We start from the raw sequence: 12,073 nt of genomic DNA, 5'->3' as shown, positions 1-12,073 counted from the left end.
CAGCCAATCAGTATTCAGAGCAACCCCCCCTTTCTTTACCATTAACTGATCCCCCCTCCCCCAGGTGTTCACCCACCCTCTGTGGAACCCCCGCACCATCAACAACGACATCTCCCTCATCAAGCTGGCCTCGCCCGCCCGCCTGGGACCCAATGTCTCCCCCGTCTGCCTCGCAGAGTCCTCCGACAACTTCAGCGCTGGGACCACCTGCGTGACCTCCGGATGGGGGCTGACCCGCTACAATGGTGAGTGCCTATGCTAAGCTAACAGAGGCTAACGGTTAGTCGTCTCAACACTTGTTCTGTAGCGGTTTGACGATAGCTACAGACTGGAGAAAGATCTAAATGAGGTAGCCCGTTTACCGTTAGCTGATCAGGGACAGCTGAACATTAATGGGTGCGTTTGATTTCTTCCCCTGCAGCTTTCAACACCCCCAACCTGCTGCAGCAGGCCTCCCTCCCTCTGCTGTCAAACGAGCAGTGCAAGCAGCACTGGGGCAGCAACATCTCCGGAGTCATGATCTGTGCTGGAGGAGCTGGAGCCACTTCCTGCATGGTGAGGCCCCGCCCCTACCTGTCTCACCCTCTCTTTGTCTCTCCCCTTGTGTAACATGTCTCTCTCCCCCATGCAGGGAGACTCTGGTGGTCCTCTGGTCTGTGAGAATGCCGGAGCCTGGACTCTGGTGGGCATCGTGTCCTGGGGAAGCAGCCGCTGCTCCACCTCCACCCCCGCCGTCTACGCCCGCGTCACCGAGCTGCGCAGCTGGGTGGACCAGACCCTCGCCGCCAACTAAGCAGAGGAAACCCAGCCTGACCTCCGGCCCCCCCACCGACCCCCTGACCCCCAAACCCTAATAATAAAAACTCTGAAACTCACATACCATGTCTGTCTTTCATTAAGGTTCCTCCGACTGAGGGGGAGCAGCTCTCACCCCGACCCCCAACCCCCTGCCTTTGTTGTTTCCATTTCTGCTATTTGTGTTTTTATAGATAAATATATACATCATATAATAAAAATACCTTTTTAGGGTACCCCCGACTGACGGGGAGCAATTCTCAACTTGAGCCCTGACCCCCACACCCAAAACTCTGACCATCACCCACCATGGTCTGTGTTTTGGTTGAATAAATGTGTGAAGATATTTATATACAGGACTGTCTCAGAAAATTAGAATATTGTGATAAAGTTCTTTATTTTCTGTAATGCAATTAAAAAAACAAAAATGTCATACATTCTGGATTCATTACAAATCAACTGAAATATTGCAAGCCTTTTATTATTTTAATATTGCTGATTATGGCATACAGCTTAAGAAAACTCAAAAATGCTATCTCAAAAAATTAGAATAGTTCCTCAGACCAAGTAAAAAAAAAAGATTTATAACAGCAAAACACAATCAAACATTTGAAAATGTCCATTAATGCACTCAGTACTTGGTTGGGAATCCTTTTGCACGGATTACTGCATCAATGCGGCGTGGCATGGAGGCAATCAGCCTGTGGCATTGCTGAGGTGTTATGGATGCCCAGGATGCTTCAATAGCGGCCTTTAGCTCATTAGCATTGTTGGGTCTGGTGTCTTTCAGCTTCTTCTTCACAATACCCCACATATTCTCTATGGGGTTCAGGTCAGGGGAATTTGCAGGCCAATCGAGGACAGTAATGCCATGGTCAGTACACCAGTTACTGGTGGTTTTGGCACTGTGGGCAGGTGCCAGATCATGCTGGAAAATGAATTCCTCATCTCCATAGAGCTTTTCAGCAGACGGAAGCATGTAGTGCTCTAAAATCTCTTGGTACACAGCTGCATTTACTCTGGGCTTGATGAAACACAGTGGACCAACACCAGCAGCTGACATGGCTCCCCAAACCATCGCTGACTGTGGGAACTTCACACTGGATTTCAAGCAACTTGGATTTTGCTCCTCTCCAGCCTTTCTCCAGACTCTGGCGCCTTGACTTCCAAATGAAATACAAAACTTGCTTTCGTCTGAAAAGAGGACTTTGGACCACTGTGCAACTGTCCAGTGCTTCTTTTCCTTAGCCCAAGTCAGACGCCTCTTCCGTTGTCTTGAGTTCAGAAGTGGCTTGACCATGGGAATACGGCTATTGTAGCCCATTTCCCGGACACGTCTGTGAACAGTGACTTTTGATACCTGGACTCCAGCTTCAGTCCACTGTCTTTGAAGCTCCCCCAAATTCTGGAAGCGACTCTTCTTCACAATGCTGTTAAGGCTGCGGTCATCTCTCTTGGTTGTGCAGCGTTTCCTGCCACATTTCCCCCTTCCAACAGACTTTTTGTGGATGTGCTTTGAAACTGCACTCTGTGAACAGCTTGCTCTTTGAGAAATTTCTTTTTGTGTCTTACCCTCCTGATGGAGGGTGTCAATGACGGTCCTCTGGACAGCAGTCAGATCAGCAGTCTTCCCCATACTTGTGATTTAGTTTACTGAACCAAGCTGAGTGTTTTTCAAGGCTCAGGAAACCCTTGCAGGTGTTTCGAGTTAATTAGACGATTCAAGTGATTCGTTGAACACCCTACTAGTATACTTTTTCATGATATTCTAATATTTAGAGATAGGATATTTGAGTTTTCTTAAGCTGTATGCCATAATCAGCAATATTAAAATAATAAAAGGCTTGCAATATTTCAGTTGATTTGTAATGAATCCAGAATGTATGACATTTTTGTTTTTTTAATTGCATTACAGAAAATAAAGAACTTTATCACAATATTCTAATTTTCTGAGACAGTCCTGTAGATAGACGAAATAGACTCGTTTGCTTCCGAAGATATGCAGACTGTCTGCTGTCCTGAGGCTCGTCTCAATTCAATATTTCCCCTCCTCCTTTCCCTTACTCGCTTCCCTTCCTTGCATCTTAGCTCCTCCTCCGTAAGATGCAAGCGAGAGACACGAGGAGGTGACGTGAGGACAGAGGATTCCTCAGGTATTCATTGGGATGTCCTCGTTCACTCAAGCGTCACTCTTAAACGACGTCTGTTAATAATGACATGTGCACAGCTGTATCCCCTCTCATCGGGCTGAACTGAAGGACCCTTTAGAACCAGCCATTTGTTGTTAAATATTTATTTAAATGAATCTTTCTCTTGTTAGTCAAGGAATTCAATGTATGATGTTGGTCCTGCTTTTGTGTTCCGTGTTGGTGTAAAATGTAGCCTACATTTAAATACAAATATAATGATAGTAATGTGAAAGCCTTTTCTCTGAACATGTGTTTCCTGTAGATCCCCACATTCACCACAAACCCACATTCAGGACATTTTAAATAATTTAACTCTTGAATATCTTAACACAAAACAATACAAATAATTGTTATTTATCAAGATCTAGCCATTTATGAAATAGCTTTCTTAATAGCTATGTTTTAGTGACGTTCAAGATCATTAAACATGACTTCAATTGTTAGTATAACCTTAAGAAATGAATTGCACATAATAATTCCCACGGAGCTGTGAGCACTTATACATTTCAGTGAGGCTTTTCCACTCATCTTCCAGTTGTCAGTTTTCCTCTATTGAAATGGACCAGCTGTGAGTGACTGTAGAGCAGGGGTTCTCAAAGTGCGGCCCGCGGGCCAATGGCGGCCCTCGGAAATGTTTCTGGCGGCCCGCGATAGTTAACCTGTTAAACCCCAAGTACAGTAAAAAAAAAAAAAAAAATTTTTTTTTTTTTTTTTTTAACAGACATTGCTCCAGATAACAAACCGTACATCAAAACATGTAACAACAAACAACTAAACAAAACGTAATGGGGGAGGGGGGGGGGGGGGGTGGATGCAAGGATGACTTCTTAAGACAGCTGATTGTGACATACACAGGACATTACATACACAATACATTATACATTACACAGGAGATGCCATATTGACAGGGTTAGATAGGAGAGCTGCGGACAGTGAACCGCAATCCTCCTGTCTCCCCTCAAAATCCCCCAGCAGAGAAGCTGCACGCTCCATGTTCAGTAGGTCCAGATACTCCCTCAGCCATGAGTCCCTAGTAAAGCAGGCTGGTTTGCGTTCCTTCCAGTTTAATAGGACTTTAATAGGAGTCTTTTTGTGGCTAAACAGCCCAATGTCCAGAGCCGATCGGTAGTCCTTGCAGGATTGCCATCTGGCTTGAGACCCAGTAGACATGCAATGGGACATGTAGGGAAATTAACTTTTAAAGATTCAGACAATAAGGATATTACTTCTGACCAAAGTTTTTTTTACCGCTGGGCATTCCCAGAGTAGGTGCAACAATGTACCTCGCTTGCCACATTCATGCCAGCATAAATCTCTGTTTATTGTCCGTCTTGGATTTTGTAACAGGGGTGATGTAAGCTCTATTGAGAATTTTGAACTGTATGATCCTGAATCTTACACATTTAGAAGAGAAAATAGCTGACTGCCAAATGGAGTTCCATTGCAAAGCAGACAGAGAGATATTCAAGGTATGCTCCCAGGACAGTTGGACAGGAGAATAGGTATTCGGGGCAGCCCTAGATAATAATTTATAAATGTTAGAGACCACACCTGATGATATGATTGCTTTCTTGAGGCGCTGGTCCTCTTCCATACATGAAGCAGGCATGGCTTATTTATTGATGGTCCATCAATCCATTTTTGTGCAAAAATCGGAGAAACTAAATGATAGCATTATGGTAGCCACCGGAGGCTAGCGCAGCTTCCGGTTCCTCTACGCGTCACTCTCACTCCTTATTTGGTAACCTGAATCTCGCAAATCTCGCAAATCTCGCGAGTTGCAGTTAAGCGGAAAATCTGTTGTAAGTTATCAGAAACGGGAGTTAGCTAGCGATTTTAGCTAGTCACTGTCTGTAGATAACCCAACTTTGTGTCCTCTGAGACTGAAGGAGATGTTGCATTGTTTTTGTTGCCTTCGTTGTAGTTTTATGTGTATTTTGGATTTAATTTAGGTTAACTTCCAGTTCCGTTTGCATGCTTTTATTTTGAAGTCGAGATAACGTGTTTGACAGGAAGTTGTGGTGGCATCGGAGACAACTTGACAGATAAAGTAGTGTCTGCTATGTAACGGCAGAGAAAGAGTGTGTGTGTTTGCGTGTGTGGTTAAGTATATGAACGCACACAAAAGTCCGGTTATACAATAATAAAACAACAAGCTGTCTCTCCCAACGTCCACACTCAGGCACACTGTTATTTCCACTGAATACCCCCAGCGCGAGCATCCCCAAACTCACTCCCTGATTGGATGCACGTCCCAAAGGCGGCAAAGTGTTCACGTGAACATCGGAAACAAAATTTGTTGGAAGTTTTCGTTGTGTAAGCGAGATGGAGGAGCCAGGGCCGTCGCGTAAAAAACGTTTTGTCAGTGAGGAGAAAAGGAAGTTCCAGGAGAAATGGAGCAACGCTTACTTCGTTTTACCTCAGGGGTCGGATAAAGTGATATGCCTCATCTGCAAGCAGGTGAATGCAATGCTCAAGGAGTATAACATAAAACGCCATTATGATACCAATCATAAAATGTATGACAAGTTCATGGGCAAGGAGCGCAGAACTAAACTTGAACAACTTCAAAGAGGTTTAACTGCCCAGCAGTCAGTTTTCACAAATCTTGCAAAATCCGGTGAAGCTGTAACACAGGCTAGCTATGTGGTAGCTCACGAAATTGCCAGGCGGAGCAAGCCGTTCAGTGATGGAGAATTCGTGCGAGACTGCATTTTGAAAGTGGCTGACATTGTATGCCCTGAACAAAAGTCAAAGTTCCGTGACATAAGTTTATCGAATGACACAGTGACACGACGAATCGAAGATCTGGCCAATGATCTCAAAGAGCAATTGGGACTACGTGTGGAAGGCCTAGGCAAGGGGTCCTTTTCTATAGCACTGGATGAGAGTACAGACATTTCTGATACTGCACAACTGCTGATTTTCATTCGAACGGTCACGGAGGACTTTGAAATAGGCGAGGAACTGCTAAGCATGGAGAGTATCAAAGACAGAACAAGGGGAATCGACATTTGTGATGCTGTGTGTCGTAGTCTCGATGCATACAATGTGGAGCTGACATCCATGTTCGGTGTCACAACAGATGGAGCGCCAGCCATGGTCGGGAGAAAGGCGGGCGCTGTCTCTTTGCTCAGCGACAAAGTGGCCAATAACGGAGGTGAGAAGACAGTGAATTTCATAAAGTCCAGAGGTCTGAATCACCGTCAATTCAAAACTTTTTTGGTGCAATCAGAGGCTGAATTTGGTGACGTCATATACTTCACTGCTGTCAGGTGGCTGAGCAGAGGTGCCACACTGAAGCGTTTTTTTAATTTGAGGAAAGAAATCGCTGAGTTAATGCAATCAAAAGGACAAGATCTGCCACAGTTAAGTGACACTGAATGGCTTTGTGACCTAGCGTTCCTTGTTGACCTGAAAACCTTTCTCAGCGATCTCAATGTGAAGCTGCAGGGCCATGGGAAGCTCATTTCCACATTGTTTGAAAGCGTCAAAGCTTTCCAGCGAAAACTTCAACTAGTGCAGGGACAGCTCAGAGAGGGGGATCTAACCCATTTCCCCACCTGCAAGGTGCTCGCAGGTGAATGTGACGTTTTACATCACCTGTGTTCAGACAAGAACCACAACCTCATGGAAAAACTCCAAGAGGAATTCCACCACCGCTTCTCGGACTTCAGTGACCACGAGAAGTCATTCAACCTATTCCAAGATCCCTTCACATGTGCACCCGAAGAAGAGCCTGCAGAAATGCAGTTCGAGCTCATCGACCTGCAGGAGAGCTCTGAGGCCAGAGCAGCATATCGAGACAAGAATCTCATCGAGTTCTACAAAGGACTTTCCCCATCTACGTACCCTGCACTTCGCCAACATGCCATCAGAATGGCCTCTCTGTTCGGAAGCACATACATTTGTGAGAAAACCTTCTCCACCATGGCCATCAACAAATCCCAGCTGAGATCCAGGCTGACGGATGCCCATCTACATGCTTTCCTTCGTATAGCAACAACGGAGATGGAACCGGACATCAAAGGAATAGTAGCCAACAGACGACAGCACCATAAATCCCATTCAAAGTAGGAAAAGGTATGTTGATGACAGGCAATAATAGCCGATTTGTGTTACAAATACAACAACAATAATAATAACAATGATGATGATGAATACTGTGTTATTGTGGTCTTTGGTAAGCTTCTATTTTAAAAGTCTCTTTCTCTCCCTCCCCCCTCTCTGTCTCTCTGTATTTGTCTTGCAGAGACTATCCTGTGGTGCTTGAGTAGCTGGAATTGGTTCTGAAACAGGGCCCTGCTGATAAGACAGGAAATCCACAGCATATCACTAACTCCAGCGCAATACTCTCTCTGTGTGTGTGTGTGTGTGTGTGTGTGTGTGTGTGTGTGTGTGTGTGTGTGTGTGTGTGTGTGTGTAATAAAGAGAAGATTTGTTTTGGAATTTTGTGTTCCGTTTTTTCTTGGGCGGCCCTTAATCCAATATTGGGTACCTAAATTGGCCCTCACTCATCAAAACTTTGAGAACCCCTGCTGTAGAGGTTTCTCAATACTCAAATTCCCCTCCTCGACTCCTCGACTCCTCGGTCCTCCGGTAGTGACCCGGAAATGAATTTCAGCGCGCCATGTTGAAGGACATCTCCTTTCTCTAAATGCACATCGAGGACCGAGGATCGAGCATCGAGGAGGCTCTCTGGAGGAGCTCTAACCGAGGAGAGAGGAGAGAGGAGAGAGGAGAGAGGAGAGAGGAGGCTCTCTGGAGGAGCTCTAACCGAGGAGAGAGGAGAGAGGAGAGAGGAGAGAGGAGGCTCTCTGGAGGAGCTCTAACCGAGGAGAGAGGAGAGAGGAGAGAGGAGGCTCTCTGGAGGAGCTCTAACCGAGGAGACACTGATGGGTCCTCCACGGATGCATTTCCGGGAACGGTGGAGGCGTGACGCACGGCCGGACTTATCTCAGCCAATCACAGCTCTGCATGCATCTCCTGGATATTAATTTATGAACTGCTCTCATCACGACGCCATGTTTCCAGAGAGAACAGCTGAGAGGTCCGTGCAGAAAGCAGAGCAGTGTGTATAATATATATCACTCAGTGTAACAGACCTACTCTCTGTCTCTGCTTTAGTTTAGTAGATATCTACAAACAAAGAGTCCAGATGTTTCTAAAACCATTTAGTGCTTCACTAAATAAAATACACAACGGCTGTAGCCTGTTTATGCTTTAGGAGCTGTAGGTGTATGTGTGGTACAGTGTGTAGATGTGTGTGTGTGTGTGTGTGTCACTGTGAATGAATCAAAGTAAATATCTAAGTGGTCATGAACACATCTGTCCATCAGACAGAGGGCTGCTGTGCCTCCTGTCATCATTAATGGACGTTTCTTTAAAATGACCGCTCAGAGGAGAGGAGTTCTCATTCCTCTAACCGCCTGCTGCTTCCCCTCCTCTCTCCTCGGTTCCCCTCCTCCCTCCTCGGTTCCCCTCCTCAGTCCTCCGCTCGCATCTCCTGTGGGCAGCACCAAGTCTCGAGGAGAGGAGTCGAGGATAGGAGTCGAGGAGGGGAAATTTGAGTATTGAGAAACCTCTTGTGTGTGAAGGTGGGGGCGGGGCTTTTATACGCGAGTGGTGAAAACACTTCCCCGTAGTCTGCTCGCGTATATCCTCCCTTTCGTCTCCTCCCTCACCCCTCCTCCCTCACCCCTCCTCGACTCCTCCTAAGAGGTTTCTCAATACTCTAATTTCCCCTCCTCGACTCCTATCCTCGACTCCTCTCCTCGAGACTTAGTCCCGCCCACAGGAGATGCAAGCGGAGGACTGAGGAGGGGAACCGAGGAGAGAGGAGGGGAACCGAGGAGAGAGGAGGGGAACCGACGAGGGAGGAGGGGAACCGAGGAGAGAGGAGGGGAACCGAGGAGAGAGGAGGGGAACCGAGGACTGAGGAGGGTAACCGAGGAGAGAGGAGGGGAACCGAGGAGAGAGGAGGGGAACCGAGGAGAGAGGAGGGGAACCGAGGAGAGAGGAGGGGAACCGAGGAGAGAGGAGGGGAACCGACGAGAGAGGAGGGGAACCGAGGAGAGAGGAGGGGAACCGAGGAGAGAGGAGGGGAACCGACGAGAGAGGAGGGGAACCGAGGAGAGAGGAGGGGAACTGACGAGAGAGGAGGGGAACCGAGGAGAGAGGAGGGGAACTGACGAGAGAGGAGGGGAACCGGGGAGAGAGGGGTTGAACCGAGGAGAGAGGAGGGGAAGCAGCAGGCGGTTAGAGGAATGAGAACTCCTCTCCTCTGAGCGGTCATTTTAAAGAGACGTCCATTAATGATGACAGGAGGCACAGCAGCCCTCTGTCTGATGGACAGATGTGTTCATGACCACTTATATATTTACTTTGATTCATTCACAGTGCCCGTCTATCCGCCGCTTATACGCACTGTGCAAGCACTGTTCGAAATGGGGGGGAGCGAGGGGGAGCTTGGCTCCCCTAAAGAGGGAGGGAGCTCCCCTGAAGGCCGACTTTGAGATGAATAGGGGGAGCCCAAAACAATCGTGCATATTTGTGTCACACAGATTAGAAATGTTGAGTTTCTGTAAATAAAAGTTTTGTAAATAAATAATAGTCATTGTTCATTACAGTTTCTGAATATTTGTTTTTTGTATTTGTGAATATTTCTGGGCGTTGCCATCTGTACGTATCAGCAGGGGCGGACTGCCGCCCATCTACTTCCGACCCATGGGACCCCGGAAGCGGAAAATTATACATTGAAGTCAATGGAGAGAGAAAAGTCATCTTTTGACCCCATTGAATTATGACTGAAGATCGTCAGCTGTCTTCCTCTCCGTGTTGTTCCTCGACACATAAAGGCTGAAGCACCTTTGATAACTTCTCTCTACATATCAAACATACCGGTAAACCAGCATCGTTTGCTGTGAAAGCAGATAACTCTGTCCACACAGAATTAAATCCTGTGTTCCTCCGGTACTGTTCTTTGATTTAGCCATAGTTCGCTCATCGAGCCGGGGGTCAGGTTATTCACCGTAGCAGGATGTGATGCATATTCTAGTTGACCTAATTAAAACCGTTTTGTTTTTTATTTCTGTGTCACAGTATCACCTCAAAATACAAGATACCAAACATTTTCAACCGTGCAACAAAATATAAATAGTCCTACAAATTGTTTTATTTTATTTCCTTCTTATTTTTGTCTAAGCTCAAGGGAGCCAGAGCAGAGGGCTTAAAGGGCCGCATGCGGCCCGTGGGTCGCGGGTTGCCGACCCCTGGGTTAGGCACAGCTGTGTGTGACTCCCTCTGGTACACTGGTATGTGTTTTCCTAATGTAGAGAGCATTGATTCATTCATAAACTACACACTAACTCTGGATCCTGACCAAATCCTTTTTTGTTGATCAAATGTTTTTCAGAAATGTATTGTATTATATAACAGCTGCACATCACAGGCCGGAGTCTCTGCCACTGTGGACCATGAAGGAGGCGATCATCATCCCCATCCCCAAAGACCCTGCATTGCATGGAAATCTCCTCCTCCTGGAACAATTCTACACCCAGCATTATGCTCCCTGTGTTGGCCAGTAGAGAGGAGGACATCAATCAATCAATCAATCAATCAATCAATCAATCAATCAATCAATCAATCAATCAATGTTTATTTATACAGCCCAATATCACAAATGTTACATTTGTCTCAGTGGACTTCACAGTTTGTACAGAATATCAGTATGACAATACGACACCCTCTGTCCTTAGACCCTCTGTCCTTAGACCCTCTGTCCTTAGACCCTCTGTCCTCAGATCCTCTGTCCTTAGACCCTCTGTCCTTAGACCCTCTGTCCTTAGACTCTCTGTCCTCAGACCCTCTTTCCTTAGACCCTCTGTCCTCAGACCCTCTGTCCTCAGACCCTCTGACCTTAGACCCTCTGTCCTCAGACCCTCTGTCCTTAGACCCTCTGACCTTAGACCCTCTGTCCTCAGGCCCTCTGTCCTCAGACCCTCTTTCCTTAGACCCTCTGTCCTTAGACCCTCACATCGTGCGGGAAAAACTTCCAGAGAAAACCCACAGTTTAAAGGGGAACATGGGAGAAACCTCAGGGAGAGCAACAGAGGAGGGATCCCTCTCCCAGGACGGACAGATGTGCAATAGATGCCGTGTGTAAATTGAAAAGATAATACATTTGCAACATAGGTAGACCAAATGTTTGGAAATGCATGTGTCTGTAATAAGAAGATGAATCCACGAGGATATCCATCCAGGACTTATGATCCAGGACCACAGCCACGACTCAAGATCCAGGACTCGCGATCCAGGACTCAGAAACGCAGGATCATCCATGACTCCGGATCCCGGCGTATATAGACACCAAAAAGAAAGAGATTTGGGGAAGCTGGGTTAATGGGAACATGAGTACACAGGTATAGACAGAGAGAAGGAAGAAGTAAGATGTCCCCCGACAAACTAAGCCTATATCAGCAAAACTAGGGGCTGAATCTAATCAGCCCTAACTATAAGCTTTATCAAAAAGGAAGGTCTTAAGCGCACTCTTAAAAACGGATAGGGTGTCTGCCGCCCGAACACAAACTGGAAGCTGATTCCACAAAAGTGGAGCTTGATAAGAAAAGGCTCTGGCTCCCATTGTACTTTTAGAGACTCTAGGAACAACCAACAACCCTGCATTCTTGGAACGCAATGCCCTAGTAGGACAGTAGGGTTTAATGAGTTCTTTAAATAAACATACTCTTAACACCCTCGGACTCTGCGTTGTGTTTCGTATGTGTGATGGTGTTATGCATAGGGGAGGAAAACAGGACACAGCAGATTGGGATTGTGGTGGAGACGCTGAGCACTTATTTAATTGTTGCATGTAATTATTATTATACTGCGTGCTTCTTAGTTATTCCATCTTTTGCTGTAACATGGATCTGTATGTAACTCTATATTTACTTGTTATCTACCACACTTCCTTCTACATCGTACACCATCATTATACATGGTGTATATAGGATATATATATATATATATATATATATATATATATATATATATATATACTGTATATATATATATATATATATATATATTTG

At 46.0% G+C, this 12,073-nt stretch overlaps 2 protein-coding genes across 2 annotated transcripts in view; both read left to right on the top strand.

The window, feature by feature from the left end:
* The window catches only part of LOC307026870 (chymotrypsin B-like), a 3,490-nt gene extending 2,615 nt beyond the window's left edge, over positions 1–875 (top strand). Inside the window, exons 5-7 of the mRNA XM_079695008.1 lie at positions 65–245; positions 422–555; positions 632–875. Of these exons, the coding sequence (XP_079551134.1) occupies positions 65–245; positions 422–555; positions 632–793 (477 nt within the window). The 3' untranslated portion in view covers positions 794–875. The remainder of the gene's footprint in view (positions 1–64; positions 246–421; positions 556–631) is intronic.
* A 4,434-nt stretch (positions 876–5,309) lies between these two features.
* On the top strand, positions 5,310–7,433 carry LOC307026867 (general transcription factor II-I repeat domain-containing protein 2A-like; the record flags this gene model as incomplete). The annotated part of the gene is made up of 2 exons (XM_079695004.1): positions 5,310–7,067; positions 7,237–7,433. The coding sequence occupies one exon, from the start codon at positions 5,310–5,312 to the stop codon at positions 7,059–7,061; it is 1,752 nt and encodes a 583-aa protein (XP_079551130.1). The 3' UTR covers positions 7,062–7,067; positions 7,237–7,433.
* Between the last annotated feature and the right edge of the window lie 4,640 nt (positions 7,434–12,073).

The sequence above is a fragment of the Notothenia rossii genome (assembly GCF_949606895.1).
Source record: "Notothenia rossii genome assembly, contig: scaffold_118, whole genome shotgun sequence".
Classification (NCBI taxonomy): Eukaryota; Metazoa; Chordata; class Actinopteri; order Perciformes; family Nototheniidae; genus Notothenia; species Notothenia rossii.
The sequence above is the reverse complement of the archived record's forward strand: the minus strand, read 5'-3'. Positions and strand labels throughout refer to the sequence as shown.